The sequence below is a fragment of the Monodelphis domestica genome, chromosome 5 (genome assembly GCF_027887165.1).
Source record: "Monodelphis domestica isolate mMonDom1 chromosome 5, mMonDom1.pri, whole genome shotgun sequence".
Taxonomy (NCBI): Eukaryota; Metazoa; Chordata; class Mammalia; order Didelphimorphia; family Didelphidae; genus Monodelphis; species Monodelphis domestica.
The window spans coordinates 284436241-284458622 of record NC_077231.1 but is presented as its reverse complement, the minus strand read 5'-3'; the positions used below and the strand labels follow the sequence as shown (position 1 = coordinate 284458622).

Sequence of the window (22382 nt, the reverse complement as noted above, 5' to 3'; positions counted from 1 at the left end):
CAAGCAGAAAAGTAAATGGAAAATCTGAGATTTTAATTCAAGTCCTTTAATTCCAGAGGCAGCCAGGTGATGCAGTGGATTAAGTACTGTGCCTGGAGTCAGGGAGATGGGTTCAAATACTACCTCAGACTCTTACTAGATATATGACTCTAGCCAAGTTGCTTACCCTCTTCTTGCCTCAGTTTCCACAGCTATAAATGGAGATAATAAAAGCACCTGTCTCACCAGGTTGTTGTGAGGATCAAATGAGATGATATTTGTAAAGGTCTTAGCTCACTGATTGGCACATAGTAGGGTAAATATAATAATATGGTAATTGAGAAGAATTTTTTAAACCCTTACTTTCTGTCTTAGAATCAAAACAAAGTATTTATTCCAAGTCAGAAGAGTGGAAAGGGCTAGGCAATGGGGGTTAAGTGACTTGCCCAGGGTCATACAACTAGGAAGTGTCAAGGTCAAATTTGAACCTAGGACCTCCTATCTCCAGGCCTGACTTTCTATGAACTGAGGCACTTAGCTACCCCCACTGAGATAAATTAGCAGTTTAGTTACTCATTTAGCCTGAGATAAATACCTAAGGATCAGCATAGTATTTTAGTGGGAGGAAAGCTGAATGTGGAATCAGAGGATATGGATTCAAATTCTACCCTACCACCCTACTAGATGTGTGACTTAATCTCTCTGTACTTCAGTTTCTTTATGCTAAAATGAGGATGCTGAATTTTGGGGTCCTTTCCTGCTCTAAATTTATGGTTCTGTGACTCAAATTCTAATGCTGGCTCTGCCACTTACTAGTTATATAAATCACTTAAGCCTTCTGGCTACCAGTTATCTGTTTGCAAGTGAGGGATCTGGATTATTAGCTAGTATTTGCATAGCAATATAAGGTTTGTAAAATGCTTTATAAATATTAATTTATCCTTACAACTCTGGGAAGTGGATGCTATTATAAGATTATTAGATCAGATGACATCTAAGGTCTGTTTCAGATAAGGTAGCAAAGTGTTGGGCTTGGAATTAAGAAGACCTGAATTTAAATCCTGCCCTGGAAATTTAACAGTTGTGTAGCCCTGGGAAAGTCATTTCCCTTTCTCTCAGCGTCAGCTTCCTTCTCTCTAAAATAGGGATCATAATAGCACCTTTTAACAGAGTTGTTCTAAATATCATGAGATAATATGTAAAGCTCTGCAAACCTTAAGGCAATATATAAATGCTAGCTATTATTTTTTAACCCTTACTTTCTATCTTTGAATTAATACTATATATTGGTACTAAAGTAGAAGAGCAAAAAGGGCTAGATTATGAGGGTTAAGTGACTTGCCCAGGGTCGCATTGCTCAGAAATCTCTGAGGCCAGATATGAATGAAGGACCTCGAATCTCCACACCTGGCTCTCTAGCCACTGGGTCACCTAGCTGCCCCTGCTGACTGTAATTATTATTCATCTATGATCTTCTGAACTGTGACTTCATCAGCACAAAAGAACCTTCAATGTCAGAATTCCCTCCAACTAGCAAATCACCACCTGCCCATAGGAGTGCTAACATCACACAGAGGTTGCTTGCCTATGGTTGCACACACTAGTCAGTATCCAGCTCCAAATTTGAACCCAGAACTCTCTAAACTAGACCCGGCACTCTCTCCATTGTGTCCATTTAGTGTCTCGTCTATAGAAACAGTGAGTGGCAAATGGGCACCTCTAGCCTGTCATCTCATCAAAAGTGGCAGCCTCTGCCCTTCAGTTCTGGGGAGAATTTTGTCCTCGTTTTTGTTCTGGTGGCAAATCACAACAAAGCAGTGAGAGCCACACAGCACTGTAAGGATCACATGGTGTTTTCTTCCCATCTGTCCTATAAGGGTTAGATGTAGTCATTAACATATTATTAATTATAATTAATATTCTTATATTTGGTCTAAAATATAATTAATATTCATTAATATATAAAAGAAAATGATTAAAATGGCAACAGGAAGACTTATTTTCATGAGTTCAGATCTAATCTGAGGCATTTACTAACTATGAACGACTCACTTGATCCTTATTTGCCTCAGTTTCTAAACTAAAATGAATGAAAAGGGACAACTATCCTTTTTGATCCAGTCTGCTTCCTAACATCACTGAAGGGGACTGAAAGCTGTGGGGGGAATTCTACCCTTCTCCCCAAGGAGGGGAGTTAGCTCCAAACCAGGCTGTAGAATGACTCAGGTCTAAAAGGGGAAAAGGTGGCAATTGGGAGACTGGGAAATCCAGGGGCAGGAAAATTACTCTGCCCTTCAACAACAGCCAAAATCAAGAAGGGAGGCAGTGGGCCAATTTTCTAGGACCCTCTTCTTCAGTCCTTAGCTTCCATATTCAACCTAATCTCTGAGGAGACATATTTTGTCCCTTTAGAAGACAGTTTGGGTTACCTTCCCCAAGGAGAGGAGGGGGAGGATCAGTCTCTTCCTCTCTCTCCATTTCTTTAGCTCCTACACACCTCTCTCTCTCTCTCTAGTTCCCATTGTAAGTGTAGGTGACTTCATTCTGGTCCTATATTACAAAGACCAGGAAATATTTTTGCCTGTGTCCTTAAAATTAAAAAAAGTTATTGTTGCGTCCCCATGTCACCTGGCATATTCACTCATTCATTGAAGGAGGATTAGGGAATTTTTTGATATGTGCCAAGTTCTATTCTGGGTGCTAAATGGTAACCTAGGCAATTTTCTCAATTGCCACAAGATGTGTAGGATCGTAGTCAACTCTTCTAGATGGAGAATAAGACCTTGACCGCTAGGGTAGACTTGAGAATTTTGTCAGGGGAATAAGCTGACTGCCTCACCTTAGCCTTCCAGATGAAGTTGGCTTCAGTCTATGCTTCATCCCATTCTGACATCTGTGAGGACGCCAAGCCCTAGCCAGTGTTGGGCATCTTGCCATCCGCCCTGCTGCAGCATATGTCTTGTTCCCCTTTTCCCCACCCTCCTTGAGGGAGGAATAATCAAATCAATATTATTGCCCCGGAAAAGAAGGTAACAATATACTGCCATCCCTGTGACTGACTAAGACTAAAACTCACTTCCCTGCCCCCCTCCCTCTATTCAAATAGAATCTTCCATAAGAGCCAAGACTTGTCTCATTTTTGTATTTGTATCTCCAGCTCTTGGCAGAGTGCCCAACGCATATTCAACAGTTAATAAGATGCTTGTTGATTGACTATGGTAGCTCTAGGAGACTAGAGAGCTAAAGCAGCCATTATATCACCAGACACTTGTTCTCCTTCCTGACTAATAGAAAACAGCTGTAAATACAGTGTCAGCTGTGCAGCTGATGGGAAAAGAAATCTTCCCCCACACTGAAAGCCTGGAGAATAACTTTCAGACTCTTAAGGATCTCAAAGAAAAAGGAAAAATCTTGAGGAACTGAGGCTTTATAGAAATTCTTTCCGTTTCTTTGGTTTTAACCTTTGCAAAGTACTTCCCTCACAACCACCTTGTGGGGGAGGAGAATTATTATTATATGTATTTTATAAATGAGGAAACTGAGTCTCAGAAATGCCATGACTTGCCCTTGTCATACAGCTAACAAGCATCTGAGATAGGCACAACATCTGGGTTCAAATCCTAAGTCTAAAATACTCTCTTGACTGTATCTTGTCTCTTTTCTAGCTCTGATAGACTGTGTCCTAAGCTTCATTGTCAATTATTAGTCTTTCTTTGCCTCCTAGATCAGGAATCCTGATTAAGACTGGAGAGGAACCAAGTTGTCCCACAACTCTGAGGCATCATATGTTTTCTTCCCATCCATATTACTGATGTGGTCACACTGAAGTCCCAAGAGGGCTCATTCTGATCAGCGGGCAGGATTGCCTGCATAACGCAGAAGGCTCTGGGCCATCTTTGTTTAAATTGGCAGCCTTGTCCTAATAATGATGTTTGAGGCCTCCTAAGCTGCATGTTCCCTCAACTGAGATCAGGAATGTAATACAAGGCCAGAAACCACAGAGGTTCCCTTCTCAGAGAGAAAAGAAAGGAGGGAGGGAGAAAGAAAGGAGGTTCAGCAAGTGGCTTTTTAACACCCAGATTTTTGATCCTTGGGGTGAAATCAACACTTGAGTTGACGGATTCATAGACTGAGGACTAGAAAGGTCCTGAGAGGTCATCTAATCTAGCCCCATCATTTTACATATATGGAAGCCAAGGAAGGACAGATAGATAGCATCAAGTGGATAGAGCATCAAGCCTGGAAGTGGGCTCAAATCTGGCCTTAGATACTTCTTAGATACCCTGGGCAAGTCACTTAACCTCAATTGCCTAGCCCTTACTGTGCTTCTACCTTGGAGCCATTTCTTAGTATCTATTCTAAGACAGAAGGTAAGGCTTTAAAAACAAATAAGGAAGCTGAAGTCCATAAAAGTTAAATCACTCTGTATCGCATAGCTAATGTGTTAGAGGCAGAATTTGAACATCATTCTAGCACTCTGTCTAATCCATTATTCTCCAGCTAGAGTTAGGAAAGCTACAGAGATGGTGGTTTGGGACAAGTCATTGCAACTTTCTGAAATTCAGCAAAATGATGAGTTTGGACTTAGGTGGCCCTAAGGGTTAGGGAGCCTACGATCCCCCCAATACCTCCGTCTCTGTAAGCACCTGCTGTGTGACTATAAACATTCATGGACTCCCCTCAGCCTAAATAAAATGAAAGGGTTACATTGGTCAATCTCTGTGGCCCCTTACAAGGCTAATATTCTATAATCCTTTGTTCCCCCATCCATGGTAGAGCACCTATTAACCTCCAAGGCTGAGATTACACCAGGGTGGAACTGGATTCCAAGTCTAATGGAATAAGAGCATGCCAGTTCTGGTCTCAGATGGAGAGAGGCTGGAGAGGTTGCCACTGTGGCTCTGGGGCAGAAATGCTCACCCAAGGCCATTGTCTCATTGGCCTAGAAGCTGGAAAGTGACTTGTGGAAACACACAGGGAATGGAAAGCAGTATCGGAGTCAGAACTAGGTCTTGTAGGTCCTTGCCACACAGTATTCATGATTTCTCCCCATGTAGGTCCAAGATAAATACAGATACACTGGGGCTTACAATTAGGTAAACTGAGGAACCATAAAAACCTTTACACTGATGGATCACATTCATACCGAGTTTCTCCCCCAAAACCCACACATGTACACACAGCTGATGCGAATGACCACCCACAAGCTAACAAATGTTTTCCAAAACAAAAAGGTGAGGGGAGAGCCCAGGGACATGATAGCATGTTTCTCTAGTTCAGGGTGGTCTAATTCTGCCACCCACATTGCAGAGATTGGTTTCTAGCTCCTCTTATGGATAGAGCTCTATTAGGAAGTCTGTCCCAGAGTCCTTTCCTGTTAGGCTCATCTTGCCTCTACAAAATTACCCAGAATCTGGGGCAGCTGGGTGGCTCAGTGAATGGAAAGCCAGGCCTAGAGACAGGAGGTCCTGGGTTCAAATATGTCCTCAGACACTTCCTAGCTGTGTGACCCTGGGCAAGTCACTAAACCCCCATTGCCTAGTCCTTACTGCTCTTCTGCCTTAGAACCAATACACAGTATTGGTTGGTTCTAAGATGGAAGGTAAGGGTTTATTAAAAAATTGCCCAGAATCTACTCTGATGTCTACATCTGGAGAGGCTGGACCCGGGATGATGCTCCTGCCTCTACGGAATGGCAGCTGCTTACAGCAGCTCCCAGGTAACCAGTATGTAACATCTCAATTCAATTTAATAATCCCTTATTAAATTATTGCTATTAATATAATTATATAACATGATATCATTCATTATAATGAATATAAAATAAATAATCCCTTAGACTTTTTTTTAACCTTTCTCTGTATCTTCAGCACTTAGAACAGTACCTGGTACATAGTAAATATTTAATAAATGCTTGTCAGCTAAGCATTCATTAAATACCTACCATATACCAGGCAGCTAGGTGACCTAGTAGAGGGAGTGCTGTGCTTGGAATCAGGCAGACTTCCATTCAAATTCTGCCTCAGACACTAGTTGTATGATCCTGGGAAAGTCACTTAATCACTACCTGCCTCAGTTTCCTCATCCATAAAATGGGCATGATAATGCCACCTACTTCATGGCATTATAGTAAGGATTAAACTAAATAACATGCAAATAGCTTCACAAAACCTTAAAGTACTATGCTAGTTATTATTTATTATTATTACTAGGTCCTAGGGGATTAATGCCCTCAGGGAATCTACACTTTACTGGGAGGATATAAAATATCCACAGAGAAGTCAATACAAAACATACCTAGAGTAAATTCTAAGTTATTTTTTGGCAGGAAGGGTGCTCGCTCACTGAGAAGAATCAGGAAGTCAGCAGTCTCTCATAAATGGCCCATGAGGATCCACTGGGTTAGTGAGGTCTCCTCTCCTGGGTCATTTTTCTATTCCTGCAAATGGCACCCATCATTTGGGTCATGGCCCCAGCTATTACCTCTCCCTGCCTACCGCAACTCCATTATGTATGTGCTGCCTTGAATAGAAGCCCTTTGAGGGCAGGAACTATTTTGCTAGCTTATATTTCTATTCTGGGTGCTTAGCAAATGGGAAGCATTTAATAAATGTATTTTCGATCATTCATTTTAATATTATGAAGATAGCTACGCAATCTATACAGCTGTTAACCTTCCCATTGACTATTGTCCTGTGATTTCTTTAATGTAGGCAAATCCTAATAAGGAACTCACACACACCCCCATTTTGTTCTGTCATTTCAACTGTTTCCAATTCCTGATCTCATTATGGGGTTTTCTTGGCAAAGATATTGGAGCCATTTGTCACTTCTTTTTCATTTGACAGATGAGGAAACTGAGGCAAACAGAGTTAAGTGACTTGCCCAGGGTCACAGAGCTAGTAAGCATCTGAGGCTGAATTCCAACTCAGGGAGATGAATTTCCTTGACCCCTAGGCCTGGCACTCTAACCACTACACCACTTGGTGCAAATTAACAGCTATGCTATAATTTATAGTATTCAAGAATTGCCTAGAGCAGTGAGAAGCTCAGTAATTTGCCCAGGGTCACACAGTCAGGCTATGCCAGAGGCAAGATCTGAACCCAGGTCACCCAGGCTCAGAAGACTATTCTCTGTCCACAACTAGTAATTATACATTCTTTTAACTGCCTCTTTACACTACTTGTTTTTAAACCATTATCTTCTATCCTAATAGCAATTTTTTTTAACTCTTACCTTCTGTCATAGAATCAGTGCTATGTATTGGTTCCAAAGCAGAACAGCAAGAAGGACTAGTCAATGAGGGTTTAGTGACTTGCCAGGATTACAAAGCTAATAAGTATCTGAGGCTAAATTTGAACCCAGAATCTCCTGTCTCTAGGCCTCAATCCACTAAGCTACCCAGCTACCCTCTATTCCAGACATCTTTTTTTTTTTTTCATTAAAACCCTTACCTTCTGTCTTAGAATCACTAACTACTGTGTATTGGTTCTAAGGCAGAAGAGCAGTAAGGGATAGGCAATGGGGGTTTAGTGACTTGCCCAGGGTCACAAAGCTAGTAAGTATCTGAGACTAGATTTGAACCCACCTCTAAAACTGGTTCTCAACCCACTGAGTCACCTAGCTGCACCCAAGCCTCGATTCTAAGACTCAAGAGCAGCAAGATCTAGACAATGAAGATTAAGTGACTTGCCCAAGATCACATAGCCAAGACAAATTTGAACCCAAGTCCTCCTGACTCCAGGCTTAGTACTCTACCCCCTATACCACCTAGCTGCCCCTTTTTACACAACTTCTTGTCAGGAATCTGACCCATGTGTTTGGGTTTGTATGCAGGTCCACCAGTATACACGTCTTAGACAAATATTAGAGATGGGCAGTAAATTCAGCCCAGAGATGATCAGGAGGAAAAGAGCAAACTGGATTGCCTTTGAGCCAAGGCACAGGGTTTTCAGGGATCTCAAGCTCTTCCTGAACAAAAGCCCACCTTTATCCTGCCAACATTCTCCCAGAGATGCTCTAAGGCTGTGGGTCATACAACGCCGCCACAGTCACAGAAAAATACAAACGTGGGGCCACCAAAGCACACTGGAGAGGGATACAGTGTTTAACCATGAGCACAAAGTAGGGGAAAGATCACACACAGTAGGACTTCAGTGAATGTGTGCTAAATGAATGGGGGCAAAATTTATTTTAAAATCTTATTCAGTCAAGATCCACACAGAAAAGCACAAATGGTGTATTTCTCCATCTCTTTCTCTGATCCAAACTGGGCACATGCTATGTCTGGTATGCTCCTTTTACCTATTCTTTATTACTTGGATCAGAGATAGTAGCAGTAATGGAGATGCTCACAATTCATAGTAATAGAGATATCAACAACTAACAATGAGCATAAATGGTCCTTATGGTTTACAAAGTACTTTCCTTACAACTACCTTGTAATATGGACAATAAAAATAGTATTAGCCCCATCTTACAGATGAACAAACTGAGGCTCCTGGAGAGATCCTTTGAGCCATGTAAAATGGCTAGGAGTGAAGTTAAGTATGGCTGAAATTGTCCTAAGTATATCCTAGACAATGACCAGTCAGCTATCCATTCTCATGGTGGGAGAAATCAATAGCCCATAAAAATCACCCTATATTGACTGCTCTCCCTCTCCAGAGAAAGAACTGTTGAGTCCGATGGATGAGGATCAAAGCAGACCATCTTTCACATCAGTGTATTTAGAGCTTTATTGGGGGGGGGGAGGTTGGGTTTTGTATGAGGGTGCTCCCACAGCAATGGCCAATATGGAAGTGTGCTTCGCATAATAAAACACACATGTCCACATCAAATTACTTACCATCTCCGAGTGGCGGGGAGGGAAGGAGATCATTTGGATCTTATCATTTTGGAAAATGTATGTTTGAAAAATCATTATTACATGTAATTGAAAAAATAAAATGTCTTTGAATTTAAATTTTTTAATTTAAAAAATTAGGAATATAGTATAAAAAATTAGCACCCCCTATTTAATCCAAGCTATAATCATTAGAGAAGCATAGAGTTCTTGGAATCAGAATCAGGAAGATGTGAGATTTTTTACTAATGTTTACTAGCTGTGTGACTATGATGGACCTCAGTTCTCCCATCTGCTAAAAGGAGCTAATAACACCTGTTGTATCTACCTCACAGGGTCTCTGTAATTCTCTAGTGAGGCAAAGTGCTTTGTAAAACTTTAAAGTGCTGTAAAAATCTCAATTATTATTAAATGAGTGCATGGAAAAGAAGCCACAGCACTAGCAGAAGCATGCCAGATAACGGGCTTGGCGACCTCCCAGATCATTAGCTCACTAGGAAGGATGCCATGGGGACTGGCTGGTATCCCCCTGACTCCAGGAAACCACTTCCCCACTATTTCAAAATGTTCTCTTCTCCTAGAAAAGAGGTCTGGAGAACTCGTTGTATGACGCCAAGCACTGGCATGACATTGAGCTCCAGAACCTGGGCTCTGTTATCGCCAAGCTAGAAGCAGAACTTGGGGAGATCCAAAGGGAAACTGAGCAACAGCAAAAAGACCGGGAGCATCTGTTGTCTGGCAAGTTGCAACTGGAGAAAGACATTGTGTCCTATCACTGCCTTCTGGATAGAGAAGGGAGCAGGTATTTGTTTGTTCCCATGTGGAAATAACCCTGGTGTGATTTGGGGTTCCGCTTCCCGCCATTCTTCACAGAAATCCTCAAGGCCTTCATATTTTGTTTTGTTTTGTTAAACCCTTGCCTTCCATCTTAGAATCAATACTGTTTATTGGTTCCAAGGCAGAAGAATGATAAGGACTAGGCAATGGGGGTCAAGTGACTTGCACAGGGCCAGACACCCAACTAGGAAGTGTCTGAGGCCAGATTTGAACCCAGGACCTCCCATCTCTAGGCCTGGCTCTCAATCCCCTGAGCCACCCAGCTGCCCCCAGCCCTCATGTTTTTCATAGGATCATAGAGATCCTATGTAGAGCTGGAAAGGACCCCAAGAGCCAACCCTCACATTTCACATATCAGGAAACTGAGAATCTAGGGGCAATGGGAAAGGGAAGAGAAATCCTTTTTTTGTTTTGTTTTTTAATGTTCTATTGATACTTTTTTAGTAACATTCCTGGCACTGCCCAATAATATTTCCCTCCAAAAGGTCCCTCTCTTGTAACAAAAAAATAGTGTAACAAAGAAAAAAGAAAAAATCCTGACATGTTGACCACATCTGACCATGCATGTTTCATTTGGTGCCCATTCATCTGAGCTATTCCACTGAGATATAGTTCAAGGCATCTAGATGGCTTGGAGAGCAGCTATGTGACCCTGGGCAAGTCACTTAGCCCTGCACAACTTCAGTTTCCTCATTTGTAAAATGTAATGTAAAATGAGGATGGATGATAATAGTATCCACTTCCCAAGGTTGTAGTAAAGGTCAAATGAGATCCTTAAAATGCTATATAAATGTTATTGTTTCATCTTTGTATCTTCCTATTGTTGTTTTCTAACAAATGTGCCATTTTTTTCTGCCTCAAAAGAGTCTACCCTAGAGAACGCCATCCTCTTTCTCCTTTCATCCTCAAGGTAGACTACCAACCCAAGGCTCTTTGGGGATGACCCATTGCTGTCAAATTAAGCAATCACAGCTTAGAACATAATGCAGACTATCTTGCCAGTGTCCTATGAGCAGAACCAGCTTTGCTATGTAAACAGTCTCTAGATATTAAGTCTGTGAAATAAGCGTCTTCCTCCTGTGCCTCATTGGAGGCTGGATGTGGTCTTGGGTTCCCAAAGGCTCTGCCAATGGAATTTAAGTTCTAGCAGATTCTACCAAGATGCAATAGACCATATGTCTGATGTCTGGGAACCAGCCTAGAGAGGACCAGTTTAGAGTGGCTTATCACCAAACTGGCCACTGGTGGGTGAAGAGTTTTGGCCACAGCAGCTCTTGAAGATAATTCACTTAGACCCAGAGGGATTTCGGTCTTCATCTGGAAAGGGAGAACGGTCATATCCATACTAAAAAGATAACAAACCGTGGAAGTATTGAAGTTCACCAAACTTATGACAAGCCAAGTCCACAGTGTCTCTGTTGAGTATGCTTGTGCCTATTTTTAATAACTTATGTATATGTGTATTTTCAGCTAATCTGGAAAATTCCTGTCTCCCCGAAGCTAATGCTAAATAGCTCAAGAAGTTGCTGGAAGAACTCTTCCCAGAAGCCTCAACCCTGGCTTGAGTTGAATAGCTCCCCACAGACACAAAGGATTATCGCTGTTAATATCATCGCAATTTCTTAATTAACATAGGCTTTAGTGTGAGATGCTTCAAATAAAAGCTCCGCTTTGCACTCTTCCATTCACTCGCTTCCATCAAATGGGCCCCTTGGTAGATGAATGCCCCAAGAGCCCACTGGTCTTTTTCTCATGGCCTTTGGGAATCTGGTTGAAAGTTTCCAAAAAGGACTAAAGTGTGAAACCACCTATTTAATTATCCAGGGCCATGGAGCCAACTCAGTGCTCTGGTGCTTAAAAATTTGAATTTTGAGAGGGAGCTAGGTGGCTTGGTAGATTGAGAGCCAGGTCTGGAGACAGAAGATCCTGGGTTCAAATCTGATCATAGACACTTCCTGGCTGTGTGATCCTAGACAGGTCACTTAACCCCCATTATCTAGCTCTTACCACTCTTCTGCTGTGGAACCCATACTGATTCTAAGACAGAAGGTAAGGGTTTAAAAAAATAAAACAATAAAACAAAACTATCTAATTGAATGTTTAGGTAAAAAGAAAAAAAACCCAATCCAGCATTAGCACCAGGGGAGACGTCTACTTTGTGGTCACCATCAGCAACAACAACTATGATGAATATCAGCTGTTATTATAGGATTATTAGAAGTAGTATGCAGACGATACAGAGAGTGTATCTTGGAGTCAGGAAGAAACAGGTTCAAGCACTGCCCCAGATGCATCCTGGCTCTGTGACCCTGGGCATTAGCAGATTATTCAGTGACCCCAGAAACTCTTTGAGAATAAGTTTCTGAATCCTAGCTCATAGGCATCAATAGGAGTTTCTCACAAAGAAGTCCTTATACCAAAGAAATAATAGTCCTGAATAAGGCACCTAGGAAGAACAGTGGATAGAGTAGCAGGCCTGGAAATGGGTTCAAATTTGACCTCAGACACTTCCTAGATGTGTGACCCTGGGCAAGTCACTTAACCTCCATTACCTAGCTCTTACCACCACTCTTCTGCCTTGGAACCAGTACTTAGTATTGATTCTAAGACAAAAGGTAAGGGCTTTAGGGGATTTTTTAAATAATTAAAAAGAATTGATACTAAGTTAGAAGGTAAAGATTAAAAGAAATAATAGTCCCAAATAATTATTATATGAAAACATTAAGAAAAGAACTTATATTAATATAGTGTCTTACTTTCCAAAGTGCTTTGCCTACATTACCAAAAGAGTTAACAAGCTCTATATAAATATTGGTTCTTAGTATTATCTGACCTGATCTTCACAACAACCTGCTGGTGTAGGAGGAATCTTATCTGGAGCTGGGAATTTTGGAGAGTTAAAGGATCTTTGGTTGCCCCAATAATATCACTTTCATTTCCTCTTCTTGACTACTCAAGGATTTTTACAAAGTCTTGACAGTGACCATTTTGCAGATGAACAGACTGAGTTAACAAGGTTTAAGCAGCTTTCCTGCAGTCAGAAAGAACCCAAGATTTTTAGTCAAGTGTTTCTGACTGAATCTAACCCTCTGCTATACTACCCAACTGTCACAAGTGACTAGCTGATAAATGCAATTGGTAAATGATAAATACTGATTATCTGAATGTATGGCTAACTAGACAGACAGGTGGAGATAATATAGGGAAAGGACCTGGACCTGTGATCTCACCATATACAGAATTCCCTAGAGAGGTGACTCCTACAATGCAATTTGGTACTTTGCCTGAAACTTAGTTCCTCCAGCCCTGGGAATTTAAGTGAACTGCCCAGGATCACTTAGCCAGTCAGTATATGTCAGAAATGAGACTTGAACTTGGGTCTTCCTGGCTTAAAAACAGACTATCCACTGCACCAATAGTGTCAAATTCAAACAGAAACCCAGGGCTACTGATCCTTAAGAATCCCTGCTGGCTGCATATTGACAGTTTTAAAATATATTATCTATATTGTATTTTTATTTGTTTTGTTAAAATTTTCCCAATTCCATCATAATTTGATTCTGGCCACACTAGGCACTGTGGGTCCCATCTGATCTAGTCCAATTTCCTCATTCTACAGGTGAGGAAACAAGGTCATCCAAAGGATTAGGATTTGAACTCAGGTCCTTTGATTAATAATCCAGCATTTTACTCATTGCACCAACTACCTCAATAATCATGTGGGCACCACCTGCTCCTATCCTCAAAATCACAGTATATGAGTGTCTTCTTGAGCACATCCTCCCATAAATGTTACCAATTTAACCTCATTTGGGTGCATTTGTGGGGGGAGAGGAGGAGCAGGGCTGTTCTGGACTTCTAGGTCTGTGTTTGTTAGATTTGCTTCAAACAATAAAAAGTCAAATAAGTCACCCAGGGTCACATGGCTAGTTAGCATAAATCAGTAAAAAGGTTTGATTCCAGGTCTTCAAGGCCAACTTTCCACTAACCCACACTGGGGAAATTCCTTATATTTAAAAAATAAATAAATAAATAGAAGGACACCGACCTTGTTGTTTCCCCTAGCCTCCATCCCTGATAACAAAGCGTTTCTTTGTTGCCCTAAAGATAAAAAGAAATAGAAAATGCACCCCCTAATGATACAATTCAGCAGGAGCAGGAGGTTCCTCTCAAAGATAAACCATGTACTTATCATGCTACATTGTAAAGCCAACAGACTTGCAGGAACTGGTCACCAAAAAACAGTTAGATTGTTTTAAAGGGACGCCCCCACAAGAGATTTTGTTTCCTCTTATTTTTGCAAATTGTTCATGTTTCAGCTGATATCTGTCCAAGATCTAAAAAGCAAATACAAACACAGCTGGCATTGTAAGAGGTAAAGATGCCCACAGAAGGCAACTGTCAAAAAGAGTTATTGACATCTGAATGTCAACCCTGATCCAGACTTAGAAAGAAGTCCTACCTGTTGGTTTGCAAATCTCTCCTGTGTCTCCTCTCAACAGCAGGCTCTAGGATCAGAGACTTTCTGCTTCCTCTGGGTTGTAATTACAAGGAACAGCTGCTGTAAATCATTAAGTTAATCTTTCACTGGCATGGAAAGAGGGGGCCTACAGGTGCCTTCAATCCTGGGCACAACCGTTTTGCTGTTTCTAATGATGCTTCATTAATGGGTATGGAAGGGCTCGGCCAGTCAGGCACAGAATTGGTTTGATTTCACGTGTTCTTCCTCCGGCAGATAGAAAACCAGGGCAGTCCTCTTTTGGCATTAACACTCCAACAGGTGGAAGGGAGTGCCTTTGGCCAGCCTTTCTTACTCTGCTTTTGGGTCCAGGGCTGAGCATTTAAACCAAGGACTTTGCAAAAACTTCATTCCAAGGTCAGGGTAGGACTAGATTTCAGGGTTGAATGATCTTGTTGGTCTTTGGGATAACTTCTATAACCCAGCAGGGGCCCAAGATGAATATCTGAAGACCACTACTTATCTCAGAACTCAGAGGCATAAGATGGGTGGTAATCCCTGGCATTTGAGCACCTACTATGTGGAAGGCACAATGGTAGGCACTTGGGTACACCAAAAGGTGGGAAATCTAGTCCCTGACACTGCAAGTTTACAATCCAGTTATGGTGGAGAGTCACCGAGTGGCTCAGTGGATTGAGAGCCAGGCCCAGAGATGGGAGGTCCTGGGTTCATATGTGACCTCAGACACTTTCTAGCTGTGTGACCTTGGGCAAGTTAGTTAACCCCTATTGTCTAATCCTTACAGCTATTTTGCCTTGGAACCAATACACAGTATTGATTCTAAGATGGAAGGTAAGGGTTTAAAAAAATACAGTTATGGCAAAAGCAGAAACCAGGGTAGGACCCCCGGGACTTTGACCCAGAGTATGAAATTTCAAGAGCACTGACAACACGCCTTTAACACATAGAGGAAAATAAACCTTGTTATCAAGGTAGCAAAAATAATTAGTTGAAATTATTACTCAATGGTTCCAGCTTCCCACTTCTCCCTAAATTCCATGATTAACAACACCCATGAAATTCCTTTACCCCATAGCAATGTAATATTGTATTCCGGTGCTTCTGTCTCCCTCCACCAGCTGAATTTCTCTTAATTTGTCTTGTTTGCCCTGATAACAGGTTATTATTAGGGGGGGAATGAAGGAAGGAAGGCAGACAGGCAGAGAAAAGGCAATATTTACCCCAGGCAAAAAAAAAAGTTACTTGTGGACCTGAGCTAAGGAGACAGGATATGAACTTTAACAGCTTTGATAAGAATATAAGTGGCAGATGGCTAAAATAAGCCATAAGAATTCTGCTTAATCGTTCCCATCCAGGGGTTGACTTCAAATGGTTTTCAGGGGAAAAAAAGACAGTAAAGCTGTGCTTATCTTTCAGGATGATCACAATAACTCATATTTATATAGGACATTTTCAAAGCACTTTCTCTGTAACAATCTTGGGAAGTAGGGATCCAGAAGCATTCTTGCACCCATTTCCAAAAGGAGAAAAATGAAGTCTCAGAGAGCTCTAGGGACATGTCCATCACATCACCAGTAAGTGTAAAAAGTATGATTTGAACCCAGGTGTTATTGGCTAATGAGGAGGCAAGAAAAGAAATATTCTAGCCAGGGGCTGGAAGACCTAGAACAGTAATGGCGAACCTATGGCACACAATAGCATGGTAGGAGAAAGAACCAGTGAAAGACAAAAAATAGGAATGATCAACCAGGTAGGAGTAGGACTAAGAGAGAGCACTGTCCTGAAATTTAATAGAGGAGAGATTGTCCAAGAGAAAAGAGTAGTCAACAATACCAAGTGCTCCAGAAAGGTCAAGGGGGATAGGTTTGGAAAAAAAATTATCATACTTAATGATCAATAAATCATCTGTGAGGGGCATATGGGTAGCTCAGTAGATTGAGTGGCAGGCCTAGAGACAGGAGGTCCTAGGTTCAAATCTGACCTCAGACACTTCCTAGCTATGTGACCCTGGGCAAATCACTTAACCCCCATTGCCTAGCACTTGCCACTCTTCTGCCTTGGAACCAATACACAGTATTGATTCCAAGATGGAAGGTAAGGGTTTAAAAAAATCATCAGTGACTTAGGAAGGGGCAGAGGTTGTGTTGAAACCAGTGTGCAAAGGATAGAAAACTTAGTGAATGAGGTAGCAAAGTGGAGGAAGGGATTATGGATTATTCTTTCTAGGAAAGTGAAAGGGAGAAGAGCTATGGGATAAAAACTTAGGTTGCCAACTAAACAACAAAAAGTATTTTATTGGTAGACTAGAGCATGTTTATAGGCAGTAAAAATAATGCCAATAAAGAAAAGACAAATCAAAGGGAGAAAGGTAGTAGATAATGGAAGGGGGAAAGCTTCTGAAAGGAAGTGAGAGGGAATGGGCTCAAAGATGCTAGTTGAGGGATGGGTCTTGTCAAGAAGGACCACCTCAATCAGCCTATGAAAAGTGAGCAAAGAAGAATTGAGTCAAACATAAAGGGATGTTGGGGTGTGAAGAGCTAATGAAGGATGGTTCCAACTTCTCAGTCAAGAAGACAGATAATCAGCTGCCTAAAGAGTGAGAAGTTTTGGAAGAGTCAATGCAGGGGCAGGGAGGGGGGCAGCAGTTAGTTCCAGGGAGTTAATTTGATATGAATGAAATGATTGAAATGAATCAGAAGGTGAAGGAGACAAAGAAAGAGTGATTTGAAGAGCAAGAGCAGATCTAGGAGAGAGCACCATCATGAAACCCATGGGAGGAAGTCATTTCCAAGAGAAGTGGTGGTCAATAGCATCAAATAATCCAATGATCCTAGGAGTCATGGATTCTCTGCTTTTCCTACTGACATTGGAGGCCTAGTGGCTCCATGCTTCCCTGATGTTCTAATCTGATGATCCATATAACTTTACATCATCTTTGATTTAACATCATCATGTAACATCTCATGAAGTTGGACCATAACTTCCCAATCACATGACAATCCAAAGTCAATTTGATGAAAATGAAATATGTGTGCATACACATGCACACACATGCACGTGCATGTGCACACACACATGTGCACACACACACATACACACACACACACACACACACTAGGACTAGATTTGTGATTTCATTAATGCTGGGAATTCCCAGATTAGGAAACCCCTATTAATGCAGGTCAGCACCTTCTCTACAATTCTAGTCTTATAGAGCTGCTTGGAATTCTAAGAAGTTAAGAGACTTGCCTAGAGTCACACAGTAGAAGTGTAACTTGATAAGAAGTGCTATATAAATGCTGTTATTATTACTATTATTATTCCTAGCTCTGAGGACAGGTCTCCACGCACTCTACCAAGCTCATTCTACTGCATATATTTAAATATACTTAATATTAATTATTTCATACATAGTGCTAGGCAGATAATAAGTAGTTTATATACATATGCATACAACACACCAACACACACACACACACACACACACACACACAGGTGCTATTGGAGGGAGTTTCTAAAGTCTTCCACTCGTGACTGGAAATTTAGGAGGTTTCATGAAAGGAGTACTTTAGGATACGAGTCCCTAAGGCATTGCTTTCCACTGTCATTCATCTGGTCATTCGCTGAGAATCTATACTATGTCCAAAGCCTGGTGCTATGTTAGACAGTGCTGGGGAGCCCCCAACGTCTGTCCCTGCTTGCCCTGACGTTTTCAATCTGGTTGGGCAGAGAAGTGACACGCATGTGAAAATGTTATCTTGCATGAAATGCTGTTACACCAGAGATAGTATTAGCTGAAGAACTACGTGGGGTCACAGTGGGGGAAGTTGGCCCTGCTGACTCAGCTGACTGCCAGTGAAGAAATCCATCCAGCTTGTTATTTCTGACTAAGGGAACTAGTAAAATTGGACAACCCAGTGGCCCCATGTAGACGTTCACCAAAAGGTCAAATAGTCCCCTAACCTGCTAATCAAAATCTTTTTTTTTAATTGTTTCTGTTTCTTAACAACAACAAATCTCTCCTAGGAGAAAAGAAGTCTCTTCTTTCTTCCTCACCTCCTGTCAACAGAAGGTACTTTACACCTGGGGGTGAAGAGCATTGGGTACATTCACTAATAAAATATGAAGGCACATACCAGCCATAAGGGAAGTCTGGAAGTACCAGCAGAATAATACCAGGCTCTGGCCAGTTTTACCAAGCTGATATAGTTTTGTGTATAAACCCTTGGACAGATTGTGGCTGCCTCCTGAAGACCAGCTTCACTAAGGACAAAGAGCAGCAGTGGCAGATTGGGAAGGAAATAAATTCTTTGGCTCCACTAATCCATGAAATTAAATTAATTCAATCCAATGTAAAATAATAGGTGAGACAACAGAGAACTATCCACTACTGGAGGTACGCTGCAAGATGGAACTCATGAGTGAAATCTCACAAGCCTACATTTGCCAGGTCAAACTAACTAACAAACTCCAATTCTTATCTGTAATCCATCAGCCAACTAGCATTGATTAAGTACCTACTATGTGCCAGGCACTGTGCTAAGCACTGGCCATACCAAAAAGAAAGGGTTGGGAGTGGAAAAACAGTCCCTAGTTTCTAGAGCTGTTATCTGAGTAGGAAATAATTTAAGGAAACCATGAAATGTTTGAATGAATGAATGAATGAAAAAAGAATTAATGCTTTCTACATGCCAAGCAAAGTGCTATTGGCTGTCTTACAACACAGAAGCGACATTATACTCAGGGCATTTACAGTCTAAGAAGAGAAAGATAGATTTTTCAGCCTTTGGGCTAAGCACTGCACTAAAGGGATGGGGATGCAAAGAAAAGCCAAAAACCAGTCTCTAAGCCCCAGGATCTCACCAGTCTAATGGGGGAATTGATTCAGAAGGTGAAAAGGGAGAAGATGATAGGGGGAGTTTTTTGGTTAGACCTAGAAGGGACCCTGAAGATGACCTAGTCCAATCTCCCTAATTTGCAGATGCAAAACCAGAAGTCCAGAAAAGTAAAGGGTTCTGCTCAAGATCACGAGAGCAGTAAGCCCCAGAAAAATAAAGCTCAAGGTTACATGGGCAGGAAGCCCCCAAACCAAGATTTGAACCCAGACCTTTGACTTGTTACCTAGTGATATTTTCTACTAACCATAGTTATTCCATCTAATATGGGAACTACTTGGGAAACTTAATAAAGGCTATTGGTTAAGCTGGTTACATGATTAAATTAAGACCTATACAAAATTAAGACCTATATTTCCATTATGGTCATTAAGTATTGTTGCATATGTGCAGAAATATTCTACTTTAATATTTCAATGATCTGGGAAATTTCATTGAGGTATGTTCTTCCCCAACTAGTCACAACTCTTATCCATGACTTAAAAAAAAAAAAACCTTACCTTCTGTCTTAGAATCAATCAATACTATGTATTGATTCTAAGGCAGAAGAATGGTAAGGACTAGGCAATGCAAGTTAAGTGACTTGCCTAGGTTCTCACAGCTAGGAAATGTCTGAGTCCAGATTTGAACACAGATCTTCTCAACTCCAAGCCTAGTTCTCTATCCACTGAACCACCTAGTTGGCCCCTCTCTGTGACTTTTAAGAGTTGTGGTAACTGAAAAATAACTCTCACCCTCCAGTGATTGAGTCTGTCCAAGTTGGCAGAGCTTTTGAGAACCCAGGGTCACAAGCCTGACAAGAGGAGACATCAGAATACAATTCTAATGGAGGAGAAATTTCTTGAGAGAGGAAAAAAAAATTTTGGAACTACCTAGTCTAGTGAAAGACTTAATACTTTGTATTATCAAACGCCATTGACCAAGAGACCTAATAGATAAAAAAACAGAAATTTTAAAACTGATATCCTTTGTTTTTATATTAAATTCATTTCCAAGTCTACAATAGTAATATCACTTTTAGATACCACGCTTTAAATTGCATAGTCAACAAGTCAAGTCGGTGAGCATCTATTAAAGGCTTACTATGTGCCAGGAACTGTGCCAAGTTCTAGGTCTACTCCCCTCACTTCCCCCCCAAAAAGGCAAAAGATAGCCCCTGCCCTCCTCAAGGAGATCAGAGTCTAATGGGGGAGACAAAACAATGAACCAACAAGCTATCCAGGATAAGTTAGAGGTAATAGCAAGCAGTGGACACTAAGATTCAAGAGGACTAGGGAAGTCCTTTTTATAGAAGGTGGGACTTTAGCTGGGACTTGAAGGAAGATGGGGAAGGCAGGAGGCATTCATGAGAGGGGAGAGCATTCCAGGCATGGGACACGACCAGTGAAAATGCCTGGAATGGGAAGTGGACTATCTCATCAGAGAAAATTCAAGATCAGAGTAACTGGAACTTAGAAGGGAATAAAAAGTAAGATTGGAAAGGTAGAAGGAAGCAGGATATGGCGGGCTTTAAAAACCAAACAGGATGTTTTATTTGATCATGGAAGTAATGGAAGCCAATGGGTTTTTATTGAGAAGGGGTTAGACTTGGGCTGTAAGGAAGATTAATTTGATAGCTGATTGGAGGATGATAGAGAAGAACCAAAGAAGACTTCAGACAAGGAAGTCAGTATTGATGAATACAGTGGCTCCCATGGACTCCACCCTTGGAGAACATGGTGCCTGTATGCAGGAGTCATGGTCCTTGCTTTTCTTCCAGTCTCATCCCCTGCCTACCCCCACCTCTAGAGCCTTCTAAGATGCTGCTGCTGGAGAGTGCTTGTTATTAACTAGTTGGTAGCTCAACATGATTCAGAAATAAAAGAGCCCAGGGAGTCATTTGAGATGACAAATTGTCTCTGAGAGAAGGGATCAGTCTGTTTGGAGAACTTTCTATTCTGATGTTGTCAGGTTGTTAGTGAGCATTCAGAAGCCATTTATTAAGCTCAGAGTTTCTCTAAAATGAGTGAGTTTGAAAATGTTCCAGGCCCTAGTTATATTTCCTGAAAGAAGCAGCCACATTTTTATGGGCCATGAGCTGGTTCCATTTCATTTATGGCCAGACTGGAAACGTGGCTTGCTCCCCCTCAATTCCACTCCCCTGGCCAGAAGTCAGAGGAGTTTATTGCGTGGAATGGGAGAGGTTGGTGTCAAATGCCAGAAACAAAACATTTCTTCTCTTCAGCACTTCCAAAAGGGGAGAGTGAGTGACTAGAACGTCTGCAAATCAATTAAGGAAAAATGTTTGCCCTAGGTAGCTAAGCACAGGAGGCTTGAAGAACAATAATGAATGGCTGCTATTTATATAGTGATTTATGATTACCAAGTACCATTTAACAGACACTATCTATTCTGATTCTCACAGCAACCCTGTGAGGTAAGGAGCACAAGACCAATTTTACAGATGAATAAATTGAGGCACATAGCATTAAAGTTATGTTCCCAAGGTCAAAACAACAGTGAGTGGCAATGTCAGGTCTGAGTGAGAAAGCAAAGCTGACAGCTGCCTCTCATCTCCCCAATCTACCCTCCACAAAGGAGTTAGACTGATATTCCGAAAGCAAATCTGCCCATCTTCTTCCACCCTCTCACCTCTATCTCACTACTCTGAAATCTCAATGGCTCCCTGTGGCTTCGTGGATAAAATATGAAATCCTCAGCCTGGCATTTGAGGTCCATCACAATATGCTTCCCCCTTACCTTTCCAGGGTTATTTCACATGAGCCCGTGAGCTATTTTCCACACATAATATTTCATCCTCAGTCTCTGTATCTGCATGGGCTGGTGCCCCACAACTGGAATGTTCTCCTTCCTCATCTCTGTCTCTTAACACCTCGAATTTTCTGACAAAAAGTTACCTCCTACATCTACATGAGTTCTTTTCCTGATCACACACACACACACACACACACACACACACACACACACACACACACACCATTTGCTAACACTGTGTCTCTCATTAAATTGCTTTTTATTTCTTTACCAGTGTGCTTGTTGTAAACTCCTTAAAGGACAGGACTGTTGTTTTTTAGTCATCTTTTTTTGTATCAGGAGCTTAATAAATGTTTATTGAAGTGAACCAGACCCCAACCTGAACATTTCCAGCCAATGAACCAACTAAAAAGCATTCATTATACGTATTAGGTGCCAAGTTTTGTGCTAAGTCCTGAGAGGAAGGGAGGAAGGAAGGAAGGAAATGAATGAAGGAAAAAAGGAATGAAAGAATGAAGGGAGGGAGAAGGAAGGAAGGAACAAGGGGAGGGAGAAAAAGAGTCCCTATCTTCCAGCAGATTATTCACTGTA

The 22382-nt window shown here is 41.4% G+C and overlaps 1 protein-coding gene across 2 annotated transcripts in view; it reads left to right on the top strand.

The window, feature by feature from the left end:
* BFSP2 (beaded filament structural protein 2) overlaps positions 1-11342 on the top strand; it is a 66069-nt gene extending 54727 nt beyond the window's left edge. For both annotated transcript variants that reach the window (XM_007505091.3, XM_007505090.3), the window contains exons 6-7: positions 9407-9627; positions 11133-11342. In XM_007505091.3, the coding sequence (XP_007505153.1) occupies positions 9407-9627; positions 11133-11136 (225 nt within the window). In that variant the 3' untranslated portion in view covers positions 11137-11342. The remainder of the gene's footprint in view (positions 1-9406; positions 9628-11132) is intronic.
* The last annotated feature ends 11040 nt before the right edge of the window (positions 11343-22382 follow it).